The sequence below is a fragment of the Orycteropus afer genome, unplaced genomic scaffold (assembly GCF_000298275.1).
Source record: "Orycteropus afer afer isolate SDZICR_OR568_19922 unplaced genomic scaffold, OryAfe1.0 scaffold00359, whole genome shotgun sequence".
NCBI lineage: Eukaryota > Metazoa > Chordata > Mammalia > Tubulidentata > Orycteropodidae > Orycteropus > Orycteropus afer.
Genome location: NW_006921946.1, coordinates 1640133 through 1661369, shown reverse-complemented (window position 1 = coordinate 1661369; position 21237 = coordinate 1640133). Strand labels below are relative to the sequence as shown.

General features: G+C 42.1%; 1 protein-coding gene across 1 annotated transcript; it reads left to right on the top strand.

Moving 5' to 3' along the window:
* The first annotated feature begins 4140 nt into the window (after window positions 1-4140).
* On the top strand, window positions 4141-14932 carry WNT16 (Wnt family member 16). Its single transcript, XM_007952809.2, has 4 exons — window positions 4141-4235; window positions 4423-4667; window positions 6790-7076; window positions 14468-14932. Exons 1-4 carry the CDS (start codon window positions 4141-4143, stop codon window positions 14930-14932), a joined length of 1092 nt encoding a protein of 363 aa, XP_007951000.1.
* Window positions 14933-21237: the final 6305 nt, after the last annotated feature.

Here is a 21237-nt window from a genome sequence, read left to right as displayed (position 1 = left end):
GTTTTGTTTTGCAAAATTCAGGATATGTTTTTGAAAGGGGCGTCAGAGAATCAACATCCTCTATGTATTCCCTTTTGTGCATTTATTCGGTTTACCTGTGTTCTCTGATGGGTGGTGACCACTTGTCTTTGTCCAGGATTGTCTTTATTTTTAGTCCCTCATTCCATAGAGGGTGCATAATCTCTACAAACACTGCCAGAGATAAGCCACTTTCTACTAAGGCTTTATCAGGCTTCTTTAACCTGAATTCTTAGGGCAAGGGAATGAAAACTTTTAACTTCTTTGGTTTTGGAAATTTAAAAAGCAAGATGTCACCCTTTCCTGATTCCTGCTCTTACTTTTGGGACTGGCATTGGTATCTCTTCTCTTCCTCCAATTCTGTCATTCCTAGGGGCTTTTCGGGCCACCAAAGGACAGCAGGACATCCAGAATGCCATTCTCCACCCCCTCCTGACAGCCAGTGGTCACAAGTCTGTTCCACGCTGGTAGCATCCAGGTGGAATTTAAAATAGAATGGATGGGGACCCAGTTATGTAAGAAGTCACCTCTGGTCTTCTGTTCTATCAAGGGAGTTAAGACCAGCTGGGGTGCTTCTGGTATCAGTTTCCAGTACATAAGTCTCTGTGATCTGCAACAGAAATTCTTACAACAGGGCCCTTAGAAGTCTTGTCCTCTGATGGGTTGCCAGAGGCAGAGTCCAAGGCATATCTGTGCAGGCAGGCTTTTTTTTGCTGAGTTTCCCAGGGACTAAGAGAAAACTACCAGAAGGAACAGGCTCCCCTGGGTTCTACAACCAGAAATGGACAAGTGCCTTGGAGGGGAGGTGGGATTTATTGCTGGCCAGCTACTTATCTGGTTCAGTTGACTTAGCTAGCTGGTCAGAGAGGACCATGGGTCACAGATTCACTCCCTCGAGAGAGCTCCTTTTCGTGAAATGAATGTGCTTGAAGTCCTGTCTATCTCCTAAATCCTCCTCCAGAATATGGCTCAAAAAACCTTACTTCCTCTCGGAAAACAAGCTAATGTCTTCCTTGTGGGATCAAGATTCTACAGATGCTTCAGTAAACTATGCAAACTCGAGTCACACGGTGCTTTATCTCCACAGCATTGAGTAAGTCTTTAATGGCTGGTCTCTGACCATGAGATGATATAATATTAGCTCCTCTTTATAGTGCCATTCATGCTATGGTATTAATGGTATAGGAAACAGAATCATTATTTGAATGGAGACATCTGTGAGCTGGAATGTAAGGAATTGTGGACCCCAAATGAGAAATTTTGACACTGAAGCCTAGTGATCTGGGATTTGGTCAGGAAAATAAATAAATAAATAAATAAATAGTGGTTTACAATTAGGTTATGTAGCAGTAGGTTGGAGTGGCAAGACTTCAACAACAACAACAACAACAAAACACTGACATCTGAAATAAGATTGGTTTTTGATTCTACTATTTACTAGCTGAATGACCTTGAGCAAGTTTCTTAATTTCTCTGAGCTCATTTACTTATTTATGAACTGAGAATCAATTTGCATGTAATGTGAAATGTTGGGGGATTGAAATTTTGTGAATGGAGAGAGAGAGAGAGACAGAAAGAGACAAAGAATGCTGGAGGTGCATGGGAAGCATGCAGTACGTCATAGGTCACAATGCCTGGCACCAAATACTCACACAGATGTCTGTTGAATGAAGGAAAAGCCTATTTCTTCTGGGGGGTGCACTCCTGCTACCACATCCCCCTTGCATTAGGAGGTATGGACAGAATAACCCCAAGGCTCTACCCACACAAGCAGATGCAGGGCCTTGCAGACCTGAGTGTGCCCCGGATTGGAAATGGTTCCCCTAGTAGGCTTCAACTCTAAGCAGCCTGCTCAGAGTGCTCTTCTGGAGGCTTTGTCTGGCAGCCGGGATAATGCCAGACCCTCAGGCTGATACCAAAGGCCACCTTCAGGTGACGCCTCTAAACTAGAGAAACCAATCCTCCTATATGTGTACACTAGACTTCTCTCTTTTACCCCACGATATTGCAATCGCCTGCTCACTCTTGGTCTTGCCAAGTAGGCTATGAATTATACAACCATTTGGTCAATTCTATGGGTCCATTCTGTGTACTCAATCATTATTCGTTGGACAAAGAAATGAACAGTATATCACGGGTACGCTAATCAGCGTTCATTGCTCTGCGTTGATATAGGAAAAGTGCAGCAAATATGATCAAATCCTTTATTTGGGTAAGTATGGATTCCAGTACCTCCTGAGCTATTACAGCCACGCTGAGAATTTGTCAACACTTCAGAAGTCCTTTGGGGTGCAGATGGAGCCTTTCTGAAACATAGCCTATCCCCAGCTGAGGCAGGACTTGCTGGTGGCACTGCTAAGCATGCTCCGTTTGCCCTCAGTGTCTCACAGGCACCTTCCGTCCTTCAAACCACTTGGTTCACTAACCTTCCCATCAGGCACCACAATACCCCCCAGCTTCTAAACCTTCTTTGGCTCCACAGCGTGCTCTGCAGGATTCTATCCTCTCCTTTACTAATCATCTCAAATTATTTTGTTTTAGACTTGTCTCCATCCCGGGTTTGTACACCTGACAGTACAAGATCCCACAGTTCTGGGCACGTGAGAAACAAGACACTAAACCAGTTACATTAGAGTGGATTTGACTCATGATGACCCCATGTGTGTTGGAGTAGAGCTGTGCTCTATAGGGGTTTGTCTATTTGTTAAAAAAAATTTTATTGTGACTTGGAAGAAATTTTACAGAGCAAGTTCATTTTCCATGCAGCAGTTTACATACACTTTGTCTCATGACATTGACTGGAATCTCCCACAATGCAACAGCTTTCCTCCCACTTCCTCCCCATAGTTACCTCTTCCCTGTGTCCTTCCTCTATAGGGTTTTTAATGGCTGTGGCCTTCGACAGTAGATTGGCAGGTGTTTCCTCTGCAGAGCCTCTGGCTGGATTCCAACTGCCAATCTTTTGGTTGACACCAGAACTCTTAATCATTTGCACCACCCAATAATAAGTTTGTTACGTGTTTTCAGTGTGTGGCTTGCCATCATGCAGCATAATGACAGCCATAATGTGGGGCTGGGCAGGAGGGTAAAAAGGTAGCCCTCATCTCTTCTGGAACTCTCCACAATGGCTGGCTTGCCCTCTGTGCTTCATCTTCTGTCTGGTACAGATGACAGTGCTCTCAAGAACTTCAGGAAAGGTGGACAACACTGCAAAACGAAATCACGTAATATAATTTAAATATGGTCGAGTTAAATGCTGAGCTAGAATCCTCCCTTCTCCTAAAAATACGTGCATACTTAAATGAAGATGGTCATTATAAGCCTTACTGCAGTTCACTGGTCTTCTGAAGCCTGAGGCAAGTCAGACCTCATGCAGAGTGTTGAAACGTCAACTGGTTTAGTACCAGTTCTGACTCAAAAATGATTAATCTCCTGTGAGGTGAAGAGGAGGAAAGAAAGCTAGGCTCCGGGGCAGTGAGATTTTCCAGACACTCCACCCAGAGGGAAGTCCAATTGGGGCTGCGATGGGCGGAACTCAAGGACATCTCCCACCAAACCTTCCCCCAGGGTTGCTGAAACAGAGGCGCCCTTATCAGCCTTCAGGTTGAATTAGGCCCCTTCCAATGAAGACCCTCACCCTGGAGGTCAAGACACCCGGGGCCTGGACCCGCGGTCCCAGAGCCACCAGCCCCAAGAGCCCCCCGCGGAGCCTACTCTTAGCCAATGGGATCCCGAGGGCCCGGGATAATGAGCTGCGGGGCCAATCAGGCGCCAGGGCGGCCAGGGGGAGGAGATGGGAGGAGAGCCGGGGGCGATGGAGTCAAGGCTCCAGCAGCAGAAGTTTCTCACCTTGGAATGCGAGGGCCGCTCCCGCAGCCTCCGCACCTCTCCAACTCTGCGCGCAGGGAGCCGCCCGCACTGCTTTCGCCACGCACTCACCCTGCGCCCTGCAAGGGAGGGGAGGCTGCTGAGAGCCCCAGCAGGGCTGGACTTTATATATTGCATGCGGAGAGGAAGAGGGCGAGGACACCTTGGTGCCGGCGACTGACCTCTGGCCCGGCGGGTCTGGGCGGGGAGGGAGGACGAGGAGTCGCCGGGGCTGGGGGACTCCATGCGGGGGCCATGGACAGAGCGGCGCTCCTGGGCCTGCCCCGCCTGTGCGCGCTGTGGGCAGCCCTCCTCGCGCTGTTCCCCTGCGGAGCCCAAGGAAACTGGATGTGAGTACCGGGACCGCACGGGACACGGGGTAGGTGGCAAAGGGGTGCCTAGCTCGGGGACTTTCAACGGAGCGGGCCGGGGGGTCGGGGACCCTAGAGCAGCTGCCTTGATTTCCGGGAGAACCTGTGGGACGGGGAGGGAGAGGAGCAGGGCGCGGCTGACGCTGGGGACGGCCGTGTCCTACAGGTGGTTGGGCATCACCTCCTTCGGGGTTCCGGAGAAGCTGGGCTGCGCCAACCTGCCGCTAAGCAGCCGCCAGAAGGAGCTGTGCAGGAGGAAACCGTACCTGCTGCCCAGCCTCCGCGAGGGCGCGCGCCTGGGCATCCACGAGTGCAGGAGCCAGTTCAGGCACGAGCGATGGAACTGCGCGGTGCCTGCCGCCGCCGCCCAGGCCGCCACCAGCCCGGTCTTTGGCTACGAGCTGAGCAGCGGTGAGTCCCAGGGTCCGCTCGGGCTCCCGCGGGAGAGGGGTCGGGAAGGCACTACAGTTCCTCCGGTTCCTGTGAATAAAGCAAATCGTGCTGGCGTGGTCGCTTTGTAAATCCCACAGAGCCCATTTAGTACGAGGGAAAGGATCTTTATTGGTGCCAACGGTTAAGTGCTCAGCTGCTAAGGGTTGGCAGTTCGAACCCCCCCCCCAACGGTGCCACGGGAGAAAGACCTGGCTATCTGCCTGCGTTAAGATTACGGCCTAGAAAACTCTACGGGGCAATTCTACTCTGTCACATAGGGCCGCTATGAGTGGAAATGGACTCCACGGCCCCAACAACAAGTGGATGGGAATTGTAGGAAGCGAGGCAGGTCAGAGGCCAGAGCTGCGGCGCAGGTGCGGAGCGGGAGGGGGTGACCCCCGGGTGCAGAGCCGGGCGCTCAGGGCTGTAGCTCGTCCTCCTTCCCGCGGCGCCCCGCCGGAGCTCAGGAAACCTCTGAGTCGCCTACACCGCCGATCCTCTGGATCCTGTAGCGCCCCCCTCCCTACGTGGTTGACCAGCTGGAGAAACATGGGGTCGGTGGCAGGGAATGCTGCGGCCGCGTCTGCTTTGATTTAACCGGCTCGCTGCGCACCGAGCCCTGCACGAGTAAGTGGTTCGTTGCAGCGAAGCCCCGCGTTTGCAGGTTTCTGGGAGCGTCGCGTTGACGGAATCGTGGTGATTTTTAGAGATTGTCCTGGACAGCCCAAGGGCGGCTAACCTGAGCATGACCACTCAGGCTCTGTTCTTTTTCCTCTATCCCTGCCCCGCCTCCGTGCACACCCGCGGATCCTGCCCAGCAAAAAAAAAAAAAAAAGTTCACTTCCATGTGCGTTGTAACTTCGTAAGGATATTGGGACAGGGAGGCAGAATTGTTGCAAAAATACCAGCAGATTCAGAGTTTCAGGACTCCGGCGCTGGCACATTCGTTGTCGTTTTTCGTGTTTATTTCCGTTCTGCCCTCCACCTTTGACCTTCCCCGCCGGTTCGCTACACACCCCAGGAGGAGCAGCGCTCCTCCTCCCCGCTGCGTCTTGGCCCGCACACCCTTCCGAAGGAGTCCCGACCTCCTGCAGCAAAGAAAGATGTGTTCTTCACAGTTGCTGAAATGCAGAGGCGTCATCAGCTGTTGGGAAGGTTTATTGGGCAACGCGCGTGAAACTGTTTCTAGTCCAATCTAAACATCTAGCTGGGCGGGAGGGTCACCTGCGGAGTCCCTTCTAGTAATGGAACTTTAACTTTCAGTTTGAACTTTTAAGCTCAAAGTCTACTGTAGGTGTGCTGGAGATGTCTTCTTCAATATTCAATCTTTCCTAGTTCTTTTTTTAAAAAAATATTTTACCTTTGATTGTCTTTAAGACTACATCAAATGTTTAACTGGTTTCTATTAACATTAGTGATTAGAATTCAGTGTCCTAAAAGAAGACAACAGCACTTAAATGTGAAAGTAAGCTGACATTTACTAGTTGTCTTGGACTCTGCTTCCTTTTAATTTGCATTTTGACTTGCACTGTTTTTGAAAACCAAACCATACCAAGTTTTTCACCGTGTGTTTTGTGAGAACACATTTGCAGTTTAAAAAGTAAGGCAATCCAGTTTCCTTTGGGTGTTGGTTGTATTATCATTTACAGTATCCATGCAAAGGATTTTACACTCCACAGGTATTCATTGAGTTCTCCCAAACCAAACCAAATGCACTGCCCTTGAGGGGAATTCATTGAGTTGTTACTGTGAATTAAGTACTAAGCTCTAGGTACTGGCATCCAATTGAAAGTCTGAAAATAAACAGAAGATTTGAAAGCAAGAGGGCAATGTCATACATTCATAATATCATGATTACATGAATAAGGGCATTCGTACCATAGCATAACACAGAACAGTCCCCTCAAGTGGAACACTGACAATTATTTTGCTTTTTTTTTTTAAGACTAAAGTAAGAAATCTCCCTTTCTTAATGTGTACTCATCAACTCAATCGTAAGCAATTGGGAAGTGATTTCTCTGATAAGAGTATGAGGAAGCTTTGTTCTGAATGTTAATAGAGTGTGTGGTTCTCTAATTTAGCAATGTGTGCTTCGTTCTAGGCACCAAGGAAACAGCTTTTATTCATGCCGTGATGGCTGCTGGCCTGGTGCATTCTGTGACCAGGTCATGCAGTGCAGGCAACATGACAGAATGTTCCTGTGACACCACCTTGCAGAATGGCGGCTCGGCGAGTGAAGGCTGGCACTGGGGGGGCTGCTCTGATGATGTCCAGTATGGCATGTGGTTCAGCAGAAAGTTCCTAGACTTCCCCGTCAGAAACAGCACTGGAAAAGAAAACAAAGTTTTGTTAGCAATGAACCTGCATAACAATGAAGCGGGAAGGCAGGTATGTAGTAGAATGGGATGGAAATCCAGTGTCTTTAGGGAAACTTTTTACACTAGAATTAAACTTCTGGATCAATCTGTCCAAATGGTTTAAAAGCCAAACAATTACATCTGTTCCTTCACATTGGGCTAAACTAGCTTCTCCATCTGATGTGAGTTGAATCTTGTTATAGAATGTTTTTGTAGACCTTGTATACCTGAGATATTAATTATAAAATCAGAGATGTAGAAGGGCCTGTTGGGTTATATGGTTCCGCCCCCGGGCAAGAGCTGGAATAGGGTCGACACTGTCTGCCTTTCCAAAGGGACTGAATCAGATTTCATTTCCCCCAATTTGATTACTAATCATTTAAAAAATCTCTTTTTCAGGGAGCAGTGACTCCTAAATTGGTTTGGTCCATACTTTCTCTAGCAAACATTCAATGCATTGAGGGTGGTGCAGTGGTTAAGGTGCTTGGCAGTAAATTCACCAGCAGCTTCGTGGAGATAGATGAGGCAGTCTGCTTCTGTAAAGATTTATTTACATACAGCCTTGGAAACCTTATGGGGCAATTCTACTTTGTCCTATAGTATTGCTATGAGTCTGACTCCATGGTAGTGTTGTTTTTTTTTAAACTAATATTTTTTTTTGTAAAACAAAGTTTTTTTTCAATAGAAACATTTATTTTATTATAAAGTACTGTAATTTCATTGTAAAAATATGAAATATAGATACATGTAAAGGAGACAATAGATATAATTAATATGTAGATATTTTAAAATATAGATACAGTAAAGATCGAAGGCAGTCAAATTTAAATATCTACCACCTAATTAACCTCTTTTATGTATTCTGATTTTTTTTTGGCATTAAATTTTCCTAAAATAGAGTACACTTGTGGCTTTATTTAACTTTTGTATATTCACATTAATGAATATTGACATAAAAAGTTTGGGTTCTACAATATAGTTGAATTACTTGGGTGCATTGAGTTACATAATGGAATTACACAGGGACTTTTAAAAGAGTTAAACCTTTTTATGAATATATATTCTCTATGTTGTAATAACCTTTTTAGGACAGGTATATCAGAACATATTATATAGTACTGTAAATATCCAAAAAGCTCTAAAGGTCTCAAAGCAGTCATTGTAACCTGTCCCATTCTCTTGAAATAAATTAAAACAAGTTTCAGTATCTCTCAGGAATATTTAAAGTATATGTTGCATTTGATTTACTTTTTCAAAAAGTGAGTAAATGGAACCCATTCAAGGTAGTTGCGAGTTCCAGCCAGTTTTCTTTACTTAAACTGCTCTGATTTTAAAGACAAAAACAGAAGTTTCAATAAATCTTTCATCTTAACTCTTGTATTAACTCAAAAGAGTAAAACAGAAAGTTAGTAAATAGATTAGCAAGTAGCCATGTAAGATTTTCATATTTCTGTTTAGAACTTTTAATTTATTTTTTCTTACTAAAAAGTGACTTCTTGCCTAACTAGAAATTATGCACATGGTTCTTTCCTTTAAGTTTTACTTTAAAAAAAGAAAGAAAGAAAGAAACTAAGTCAGTGGTTTGTTTCAATTTCAATATCCAATAAAAGACTTATGATTTCTAACATATGCCTAAAGAGATTGGATATAATTAGCATACATACTTTAAAGCCCTAGGATTAAACTAGAGAACATCAAAATATATCAAGTTAACATTTTAAAAACAAGAAAACAATTGGATGAATGCTTTTATTAATATATACCTTAAATCTTCTTTACCCATTCTTTAAATAATTTGGTAGAGATTTAAAATAAAATTAACCAGAAAACAAAACAGAAATTTATGCTATGACTACTTCTCTATAAACAAAGTGACTTCTGAAATCATGAAAATCCCTAAGGCATTCTAAAATGTATTCTTATTACTAATATTAGGTAACTATTTGTTTTTATTCTGTTTTGCGTATTTTTTTTCAGATTAGGTAGCAGTGTTTGCCTCTGTAACTGTTAACTTTGCCCATAAACTATTATTTATAATCTAATTATAGTAAAAGGGTACAGCATCAATTTTTGTCCACCTCCTTTTGGCAAAAAGAAAAAGAAATCTCACATTACCTGGGTTTTTGCTATTATTCTAGTTATATGGAAAAGAGTCAGAATCAACTGAATCGCAGTGGGGTTAGTTTAGTTTATGCATATTTACACAATGTTAAGTAAATTTCAGAATTTTCTCTCCTGAAAGCCCCCCCCCCCCCCCCGCATTGTTCTAGATGGAACTTTACAAAATATTTACCTGGATATTTTTAGGATACTCCACTGTGTGTTTTTGTTGGTCTTTGCTTATGAAACATTACAATTCAAAACATTTCTCTATTTTTCTTTCCATTGCTGGGGAAAAAAAAATTAGGTTTCCAGGTTATTATCTAAAGTGGATGAGCAATCAAATCAACTTTTAGTATTGGCAATTAGGATTTTAATCGAATAGGCATATTCTTCTGAGTAAAGTGCAAGGTCTGCATTCAATTGAGTTGATTTTCCTAGTCTCAAAATCCCCAAACTCAAAATGTAGGAAAGTGTTCAGAGAAATGTGGGTACTGGCGCTTAGTAGTACTGTGAGCAGGATAGATGATTTTCTAACCGCTGACCTTAAATACTCTGAATCCCACTTGGTTTCTGACACCATTCCTAAAGTTATGACTCCAAGAATAATGTTGCAGAATGGTGATTGGCTAACAGTATGATGTGATGTCTTCCAGGGGCAGAACTGCTGGGAATAATGTGACTTGGAATATTTATGGGTATTTCTTTTGGTGTGCTTTAAATATTTCCATTCTTCCCATGTCCACCTCATAAACTTTTAAGTTTCCCTACCCCATAATTTGTTTTATGATGAGTAACTCAAAAAGTGGGAAGGTCCCAACCCCAAATTTTCATTGACCTGTTTCAAGAATATTTATAAGTCGTTGAACAACACAAATGTGTTTTGCTTCTCAGCAGGTTCAAATATATTTTTAGATAGAAAGGGACAAAATGGGGCAGAGGAATAGGAGCCTAACATACAACCAACCGTCCCAACCGCGTGTCACAGTTTTCATTAAAAACTTAAGCAGATCATCTGATAGTTGACAGAATGGAATGTTAGTCACAGAATGTTCCACAACAGCTTTCTGGCCATTTCTGTAAAGTTTGGATAAAGCAGTGTAACCGGAAAATAGTCACTGCCCATTGCAACACTTCTGAGTCAAAATTGTCATACCCTTTAGTACTTGGGCCAATTCCCAAGCAGTTTTTACTTTTACATGAAATATATTTTGTATATCAAGGACCTCAGTTTTCATGATACATCCTTCCTATTTCAGTTCATTCAAAATGTATCAAACCAAAATGTGCAGGAGGAACCCCATAGATTAGATGCCAGTTTCCTAATTGCTCTGCCATAGTTTAAAAATATCCCACCAAAATGTGCACATCTGTTTGCAATAGTTAACAAAACATTCTTTTGTTAATATCGTTATAAACCTTAACAACTCAACTAGAGTAGAGAAAGGAATTTGCTCATAACCACACACAACTCATTCTGTTGCTATTCTCTTACTTTTCCTGTTACCAGAAAACGTCTGTGCCATCTCTACAGTTCAGGGTAGCTGTTTCACATTAATTAAGATCCTAGCTGGAAAGCTCCAGAAAGTACCTTTTTTTTTTTTTTTGAAGTGTTCATGCAGTTTTCTTAAATATATTTGTGTTGTCCACTTTCATTTTTCTCTGTTACTCTGAAGTTACCCTTCTAGACCTAAAGACTGTATATCCTGTGTCACCAACTTTCCTTATGTAAGGCAAGTGTCCTTAACCACACTATTGATTTTTCTGTAGAACTGGAATAATAGCAAGTTCATGTTCATTAACTACTACATACAAGGCAAAAGGAGCAGTGGTGGCACAGTGGTTAAGAGCCGTGCTGCAAACCAAAAGGTTGGCAGTTCAAATTCACCAGTGGCTCTGTGGGAGAAAAGACATGGCCATCTGCTCCCATAAAAATTACAGCCTAGGCAACCCTATCAGGCAGTTCTCCTCTGTCCTATAGGGTCCCTATCAGTCAGAATTGAGTCCATGACACACAACCACAACATGTGCAAGGTATTTCTTCCTGTCAAAACTAAAGCAGTTAAGAATTTATGAATATGTTTTGTGAAGCAGTAAATTCTAGGGTTAAACTCTGTGTGTGTGTTTGTGTGTGTTCACCCTTTAATTCTACATTTCATCACATTCTCTTAGTGGTGATTACTTTGCTTTCTTTTAATCCTGTTTGTCTAAATTACTTCCTTGGAGTGCCATGGTGATGTGATCATTCCAACTGCATGCCAGTTATTCAGATTCTTTTTGAAGTTCATTTCTTTTTCTATCTTCAAATATATGTAAGATAGATATGCTGCATCCTTTCTTAGACACACTTCTAATTCAAAGGGGATGGAATAATACTTTTTAAAAACATCTCTGGAAAATTATAGTTAACTCCAAACACTTAAAAGTGCTAGATTGTTATGGTAGGAAAATCTCCCAAATCACAATAAATATTCCTAAGATAATATAATTGAATTAAAACAAAATCAGTCTCTTTTTTTTTAATCCTTCGAACCTGGGAAGCAGCGTGTCCCTCTGTGGACCCATGGTGTTGTGGATAAGCCTAAGGCTGAGTGAGGAATTAAAGGAAAGCCAGCCTGGCGCGAGCTCTCCAATACCGTCGGCCTCCTGGCAGTGACGCTTTGGTTTAAGGAGGTGATTTTGATTACTTCCTCCAGATGCAGGTTAGTAAAAAAGGAGGACTTACAGCCATTCGAGTAAAACTAGATTAATCATTCAATAATTATTTGGGCAGCACTCATACTGTCCTCCGCATTTTGCAAACTGGCAACACCTTATGGGATATCTGACCTAGTCAATAAAATCATAAGTCCCCTCTTCAGCCATAGGAAGAGGCAGCTTTAAATCACAAAGTGATGATTGTTCGGAACGTTGTCCACATTTAAACATATCAACAAGCATCCTTAGATTTTTGGCTCTCTTCGGACAATTTGTTTTATTACTTAGCAGTGATTGAATTCTTTTTGGCTCATATACTGCAGGCACTTATAAGCTGAACAAAGTTAAGCAGATTGCATTAATTTGAGCATTTATTTGCCAGGAGAATTTTTAAAGAACTGAGGGCTTTGCAAATATCAGATGTCATAAATTTAACCAAATTAGCCTGTATGCTATGCTTTCTAAATTGTTTTGATACTATGAAGGGTAACTTTGCCCAGGTTAATAAGAAATAGACACATCTATTAGCATCTCAGTTTCGTGAATTAAAAAGCATACGTGCCATCTTCTATGAAGGACAGAATTTAAATGTTCAGTTTATTATTTTAAACACTAATAGGAAGCATCAAACACTGCACAAATCAATACCATGTGCTTTCCTTTGAGGTTGTAAAGATTATAAACTGTTTAAAATATTCTGTCTCATTTGATAGTTCCAAAAACTTTGTCAATCTGTTAGAAAGTGTAACATTCCACACCCATGTCAATGTCAGGTTTGTGCAAAACAGCAAAGCATAAATCCCTGTCATTTTGTAGTTTTGATAAAACTGGAAGTGGAATTTAAACTGTGAGCTTTTTCCTGTCTATGGTGAGATTACGTACATAATTTCCAAGTTATTGAATGGATGGATCCATTTTTCATTTTCCCCAGCATGTTGACAGAACGTCAGCTCTACAGCTAGTCCTGACGATTTATTAATCTGCTCTGCTGTCCTCTAGGGACTGAAGGAAGCTATGCTGGCTAGCCTGGTATGTAAGAGAGGAGAGCCTTGAAAGTTTTAAAATCTCTATATTGTTTTCACAATGTTAGCGCCATTTGAAATGTTATCTCAACTCTTACTGTCCCTTCTTTTCCAGAGAAACAGAGCATTTATTTAAATCTTGATGTATGTCAGGCAGTGGGCTATTACACAGCTATGTAATCTCATTTAATTCTTCAGTTTGGGAAACTAAACTCAGCATTTAGAACTGAAAAATTATATAAATAGTTTCCCCTTTCTATGTGGGGATGGTGCTACTGATCCACCAAGGATAGGACATATGTTTTGAATTTATTTTTGGGAAGAGGGGAAGAATTTGCTGGGAGCAAACACACTTCCCAGCCCTTTCTCCTTTCGACTAATTTAAAATGGTTAGTCAGGGTTTCTCATATAGTCTATGACATGGGGATACTGAGTCCACCCACGTCATGAATGTATAGCAATTAAAGTTTGTTTTTTATATTGTGAACTTTCATTTACAGTAAATCAAAGCAGCAACTCTGGAGTCAGTCAGGAGGTCTTATCCCTAGTTCCTATTCTAATCATCTGAGCAATTTTTCAAAAGTGCTCTTCCCTGGATCTGACCAGTTAAAGCCGAATCTCAGGTGTTCAAGCCTTGGTTAATTTGCAGAGTTCCACAGGTGTTTCCATGCACAGTGTGAGAGCTATGGAGCTACCAGTATATCCCAGACTTTAATGTGTAGACCAATCACCTGGTGATCTTGTTAAACTGTAGCATCTGAGTCTGCAGTTCTGGAGAGGTGTCTGAGTCTGCATTTCTTGCAAGTGACACTTGTTCTGCTGGTCCATGGACTACATCTGAGTAGGAAGGTGCTTCAGGTAAGTAATATAGGAGCATAAGGGTTCTTCCACATCCAAAATTAGGACATGAGGGATAAAAGTAGTGTCCTGTTGTTATCTCAGATAATCTCTGGTAAAAATACAGCCTAGTATACACTGAAGGGCACTTGGAAAAGTTTGCACCACGGGGTCAAGAAAAACACAAAACATTTGAACCCAAGTGATCTTTAAAGATGTTTTAAGTAAAAGAAAGAAATGCTGTATGTTCAAAGAGGAGTCCTGGTGGTGCTTAGCTGCTAACCAGGAGATTGTTGATTCAAACTCAACAGCCACTAGCAGGAGGAATACCTGATGATCTGCTCTCATAAAAGGAGCAGTAGTAAACCCTGTAGTGCAGTTCTACTCTGTCCTTTAGGGTACTTTAGGGTCAGTATGGTTTGAAATGAACTTGATGGAAATGTTTGTTTTATGGGTATAAGTTCAAAACTAACTTTTATACAGGAGAAAACAGATCCAGAAAGTTAAGTGATTAGGCTGGCTGTACTGTTGTAGGAGCTCTGGTGGTAGTGCCTAAGGTGCTTGACCATAAGGCTGGCGGTTCAAACCCACCAGCCACTCCTCGGAAGGAAGGTTGGGCAATCTCCTTCCGTAGTGATACTGCCTCGGAAACCCAAGGAGGGGTTGCTATGAGTCGGGTCCGACTCGACGGCACATACAACAACAACTTGTTATAGAATAAAACACTGGGTGAATGACGTTTGAACACAATTACTGTTGGTTTCAGGCTGTCGCCAAGTTGATGTCCATAGACTGCCGTTGCCATGGGGTTTCGGGCTCCTGTGCTGTGAGAACGTGCTGGAAATCCATGTCTTCTTTTGAGAAGATTGGTCGTTTGTTGAAGGATAAATATGAAAACAGTATCCAAATCTCAGACAAAATCAAGAGGAAGATGCTCAGGAGAGAGAAAGATCAGAGGAAACTACCGATCCACAAGGAGGACCTGCTCTACATTAATAAGTCTCCCAACTACTGTGTGGAGGATAAGAAATTGGGCATCCCAGGGACGCGAGGCAGAGAATGCAATCGCACATCAGATGGGGCTGGTGGCTGCAACCTCCTGTGCTGTGGCCGAGGCTACAACACCCATGTGGTCCGGCATGTGGAGAGGTGTGAGTGCAAGTTTATCTGGTGCTGCTATGTCCGCTGCAGGAGGTGTGAAAGCATGACTGACGTCCACACCTGCAAGTAACCACACCGTCTAGCCTTGGAGAAGACTCCTCGCTGACACACAGCTGATGTCTCAGCTGGGCAGGACTGGCGCAGCTGACTCCTGTGTCAGGATCCCCAGATCCTTGGACCTCTCCAAGATCCCTTTACCTGATTGACATCCAATCACATGTGGAGCATGTGGCTTTTCTTGGTATTCCAAAGCTTAAAAGGTTTGGCTTCATCTTTTGGTGGTTTGGGGCGTATGTGTTGATGGACAAGGGAGATAACCCATCTCCAAAGGAAGAAGGAACAGCAGAGTGTCCTCCTGCTGGGAGACCTTCCATACGCAGAGTAAGAGCTTCAACTGCAGATTCAGTAATGGTAGGTGACTATTAGACTTTGTAAAAGAGACTCTTGACAGCAGCAAGAAGGTAAACATGAATCATTTTTACTCTCGGTATTTAAAAAATGGAGAAATCATCCCAAGTGTGGGTGCAAGAAATCATGCTGAAAAGCTAACAGACTCCACCCTCACTTGCCCTACCCAGAACGTCAAGAGAAGAGTAGTTTAAAAGAGTCTTTTTAAATGACGCATCATCCCTAACAAGTGTTTGTGGGAGATGTTTCGTTACAGCAGGAAAGAAACTAAATATAAAAATATAAATGTGTGATTTGGATTTTGAGTGCCTTTCAATCAGCAGAATTTACCTAGAAAAACTCCACCTAGGTAGGTAGCAATCTTTGGTTTCAGAATTCATAGTTTAATCATAGACCGATTTGCACTGTTAAAAACCCAGCTCTGAGATACTGAGATACTGGTGCCTCGGAAGGAAGGTTGGGCAATCTACTTCCATAGTGATACCACCTTGGAAACCCAAGGAGGGGTCGCTATGAGTCGGATCCAACTCCACGGCAGTGGTTGAATTGTGTTTTTTGAGATACTGGGGGTCAGAGGGATCCTAAAAACATGTGGGAAAAGTAACATTTAGAGAGAAAGATTTAAAGGGTTCTAAAACATTGTGAGGAAATGTGCAAATTTAAATGTGCAAAGATAGCATTTTGTATAGTATTTTGCTAAAAAGAAAAGTTTTATATTTTGTTAATACAGTATTTAAGTTATGGAATATATTAAAACTTAAGACATTTATTGCCAAAGTCCAAGAGCTAAGGCAATAAGATTATCTCTAACATAAGATTAGCTTGTTTCTTTTCATACTATTAACTTTGACTTTTTTTTACATTGATAAAGAAGTTAATTGAGCAGTTATATGGATGTGTATTTCTTGCCAAAATGACAATTTTATATGTTATAGATTAAAATATGTTGCAAAATTTTGAGAACTGTGTTATTTCAGCAGTCCAATCAGTTGGATTCTCTTTTCACATGTTATACTTAACTTGTAAAGTTATTATAAGAAATTATACCATAAAGGTCTTAACTGGGAAAAAAGAATCAAAATCAAAATAATGATGAATTTGTGGATTAGAAATCCTGGATATTTATTATATGGCATGTAATGCTGCATTTCCATTTGAATATTGAGTGGTCTTTCTTGTTTTAATCTCTGTGCATCCTATTTTACTAGGTTCCTGGTGAAAATTATAGGGTTATATTTAAGGTTGTATTTTAATATAAATGCTTCTGTTTTATGAATGGTTAAATATTTCACTATTATATAGAGAAAAATGAGATTGGACAAAGAAAGAATATTCTTTTTCTTATGAATAAGCTGAAGAAATGTTCCCCTTCCTGCAGGTCCCATTCTTTTCATTTCAATTTGATTTGCCAAGGCAGAGCAATAATTTAAAAGAAAAAAAGCCAACCCAAGATAAATGTCTCATGTCTAATATTAAAATTACAGCTAAACATTTAACTGTGACCTTTAAAATTTGACAAAATTATCGTTTACTAAATCAGAGACTCTGAAATTGCGGTGAACAATTATAGTGCCCATTGAAGAATGGTTTTCCATTCTTTTGCATCTGCTGAATTGAACAACCAGAAGAATAGACATTGTCAGGATTTTTCTGCATAGTAAAGCTAACTTATCTGTATTGAAAATAAGCCTCCTCTCTTTATTTAAAAGGAGCTCTGGTAGCTTAGTGCCTAAGGCACTTGACTGCTAACCAGAAGGCTGGCGGTTCAAACCCACCAGCCACTCCTTGGAAGGACGATGTTGTTGTTGTTGTTGTTATGTGCCGTCGAGTCGGCCCCGACTCATAGCGACCCCTCCTTGGGTTTCCGAGGCAGTATCACTACGGAAGTAGGATTGCCCAACCTTCCTTCCGAGGAGTGGCTGGTGGGTTTGGACCACCAGCCTTCTGGTTAGCAGTCAAGTGCTTTAGCCACTATGCTACCAGAGCTCCTTGGAAGGACGATGGAGCAATCTATTTCTGTAGTGATACTGTCTCGGAAACCCAAGGGGCGGTTGCTATGAGTCAGGTCCGACTCGATGGCACATAACAGCAACAACAACTTTTTTTAAAGGGAAAACTACAGTTCCTATTAACCACCAATTTCTTCTATTAATGAGAAAACTTTTAATAACTTTTACCAAGCAACTCTGAGAATCAACTGGCTCTAATTCACAGCACCTGATTACTCTTCAGCCTTTTGCTAAAAATGATGATGCCAATACAGGCTTTCATTTTTAGGTTGGATGCTTGGGCAGGAACTCCTAACTTCCAAGCTGTATCTTTGGAGTCTTCTTTTCCCTCCCATGCCCAGCATCACCATGGAAGCCATCTTTGAATTTCTCGTCTGTCTGTCCTACTGGCTTGGCCCATTTCCTTTCCCACTCCTCATCATAGTGGGGTGGCACTGTAATGAGCCTTGGAGTACAAGTTCTGGGGTCCAAAGGCCCTTATCCAGTGTAAGCTATTTTGCCTGCTCTAGGTAGGGATCTAACTAATTGCATGTAACAGAAAACCCACTTCAGACTGGTGAAAACATTAAAAGAATGTATTGACTCCATGTAGTCCCTGGATGGTGCGAACAGTTAACATGTTAGGTTGCTAATCAGAAGGTTAGTGGTTTGAATCTACCCAGAGGTATGTAGGAAAAAAGGCCTGGTGAGCTACTTCAGATAAAGCAGCCCTTGGAAACTCTATAGAGCACAGTTCTATTCCAACACATGGGATTGCTATGAGTGTGAGCCAACTAGACAGCAAGTGGTATTGACTCATAACTAAGAAGTTCACAGGTATGTCTACAGTTTATATTTTTTTGTTTCTTTCTTTCTTTTGTTTTAGGAAACTCTGATACTTATATACCTGTTGCTGTCGAGTCAATTCTGACTCATAGTGACCCTATAGGACAGCATAGATCTGCCCCACAAGGATACCATGGCTGTAATTTTTACAGAAGCAGACTGCCTCATCTTTCTCCTGAAGTGTGGCTGGTGGGTTTGAACTGTTGAACCACACCGACCTTTTGGTTATAAGCCAAGTGCTTAACCATTGTGATACCAGGGCTCCCTGAGAATGACAATGAGGTTTAGTTACATAAGCTAGATGTCATGATACCCAGTATGCTTTTGCAGCTCTGTGGCCAAGTGATATTCACACTAGATATTTTGGAAACACGTTAATTTTCTTATGTGCTGTCAGTACTAGTGTGATGTTTGTTTTCACTTAGTTTTTAAAATACAGACCCAGAAAAGCTTCCCATCAAAATATTTACTTGCAGGCAACTTGGTGAATTGCTGACACGTTTATGCATCACCTCCGAAAATCATGCAAGACCTAGGAATTAAACTAACTCCTTGGAGCCAGTTAGTTGTAAGTGATTCACTTAACCTACTTGAGAGCAGAAGAATTCAAACCATATCTACAGGAGCCAGAATACTACTTTTTTTTTAAGGAAAGCTGGCTACGATGGTTTGATTTTTTTTTTTTTACTCCAATTTTAGCTTCACCATAGATCGGAGGTAATAAGTCATAACATTTCCTGGAGTGGCATGACGAGGTAAGCAGAGAAGGACAAATTATGTGGCACCACATGAAAGGGGACTTGTGGTACACCAGGGACCCCTTTCCTTTGAAAGACAAAATAATACTATTCTCAAAAATCAAACCAAACCCACTGCTGTCGAGTTCCGTAGTGACCCCCACTGGGTTTCCAAGGCAGTGAATCTTTACAGAAGTAGATTGCCCAGGCTTCCTTCCGTGGAGTGTCTGGTGGGTATGACCTGCCAACCTTCTGGTTAGCAGCCAAATGCCTTATGCAGTCAGCACTTAGCATTTACCATATGCTGGGCACTGTTGTGAGTAAATTACACGTATCAAGCCATTTACTCCTCATAACAACCTCTTAAGTAGGTACCATTATCTTTGCCCCTTTTTTTTTTTAAACAGAAGCAGCAACCAAGATACAGTAGCGAATAACTAGCTCAAGGTCACACAGAGCAGACCACACATTAACCATATTGCTATTTTGCTTTGCAGGAAAAAAGAGTTGGTGACCTGCTCCTGTAAAGGTTAAACCAAAGAACAAACCCTTTGCTGTTGAGTTGATTCTTACAGCAACCCTTTAGGACAGAGTAGAACTGCCCCATAGGGTTTCTGAGGCTGTCATCTTCACAGAAGCACATTGCCACACCTTTCTCCCACAGAGCAGCTGGTGAGTTCAAACCACCAACCTTTTGGTTAGAAACCGAGTGCTTAACCACTGTGCCACCAGGGCTGCTTACTTAAAGATTATAGCCTAGGAAACCATATGAGGCAGTTCTTCTCCTTGGTCACATGGGATCACTATGAGTCCAGATAGATTCAGTGGCACACAACGACATTGTACCTCTTAAAGCATTAACATTGTCAGTAGATGGAGTTTACGACGTACCACTTAAAGGGGTTAGGGGATTTGTAATTATGAAAATTATAGGCTGTTCTTTCATGGTTTGCTTGTATAAATTTGGTTGAGGAGCAGGGAGGGAAGTGAGGGGGTAACTGGAATCTTAGAAAATTTGTCATGGAGTATAATTAAAATACATGCCTCTTGATTTCTAAACTCAAAATGATTTAAACTGACTTCTATTTCATTTCCCAATGGGGCTAACAGTTAGATTATGCAAGACCCCAAAAATCATTCCAGAAGAAAATGACTAGGGGTAAAGATCAAACTAATATAGTGTGACATTAAATAAATATTTGCCTCCTTTGTATTGTTGTGCTTACAGCCAATTGTTACATAAGGTGTTATTTTTAACAGATGGATGAAATTTACCATGTGTGAGGGTTTGCATTCACAGCCTATGAAAAACCACTCAAGGTGGTTTTCAGCAGATTAAAATATTTGAAACACAATCCTGCTAAAGAAAAAAAAAAAAAGCCTCTCCATGTGGTTGTAAAGTAGTAATAAATGTGGCCCAAGTCAATACAAACTAGTTTCCCATGTGACTTTAAATGTGCAGAATGAGGAAAAGCGTGAGCTTCATGCATGAGAGTGGAAAAAGGTAGACAAGGTGGTGCAGACGGGCCGGTGTCCGCTCTAATGGCCATGCTGAAGGCTGGGGGGGCTCAGCTCCAGTGGGGCCACGTGCCTCTCCTTCAGAATTTTAGCGACAACAAACCCCGTGATCACAGCCCACCTTTGCCTGGCCCTATTTAGCCAGGAAAAAGGAAGGAAGGAAGGGCTGTTCCTCACAGGCCCTACTTACCCTTTGATAAAAGGGGGGATGTAGCACTACGTTTAATTGCATATTTAAATACACCACAAACCCTTTATGCACCAACCCAAAACCAAACTGATTGCCTCAAGTAGATTACAACCCACAACAACGTAATACTATAAAACAGAGGAGACCTGTCCCATAGGGTTTCCAAGGCTGTAAATCTTTACAGAAGCAACTGTCACATTTTTCTCCAGTGCAGCGGCTGGTGGGTTGGAATCGCCAACCTTTCAGTTTGCAGCAGAGTGCTTTAACCACGGTCCACCAGTGCTCCTTTATATAAAAAAATAAAATAAAAAAAAAACCAACCATGCACTACTATCAAGTCTATACCAACTCATAGCAACCCCCATTGTTTCCAAGCTGTAAATCTTTACAGTAGGAGACTGCCTCATCTTTGTTCCTTGGGCAGCTGGTGGGTTCGAACCACCGACCTCTTGATTAGCAGCAAAAATGCCTTAATCACTGCACCACCAGAGTGCCTTTTATAAACCAAACAAAAAACAAACTCTCTGCTGTTGAGTTGAATCTGACTCATAGAAACCCCTCCTTAGGTTTCCAAGGCAGTATCACTACAGAAGTAGATTGCCCAACCTTCCTTCCGAGGAGTGTCTGGTGGGTTTGAACCTCCAACCTTCTGGTTAGCAGTCAAATGCCTTAGGCACTATACCATCAG

Excerpts from the sequence above, each read along its gene's own strand:
- WNT16 (XM_007952809.2), top strand. The coding sequence starts at position 4,141 with ATGGACAGAGCGGCGCTCCTGGGCCTGCCCCGCCTGTGCGCGCTGTGG. Across the intron at positions 4,668-6,789 it reads TGGCTACGAGCTGAGCAGCG|GCACCAAGGAAACAGCTTTT; the intron begins GTGAGTCCCAGG and ends GCTTCGTTCTAG. Across the intron at positions 7,077-14,467 it reads ACAATGAAGCGGGAAGGCAG|GCTGTCGCCAAGTTGATGTC; the intron begins GTATGTAGTAGA and ends TGTTGGTTTCAG.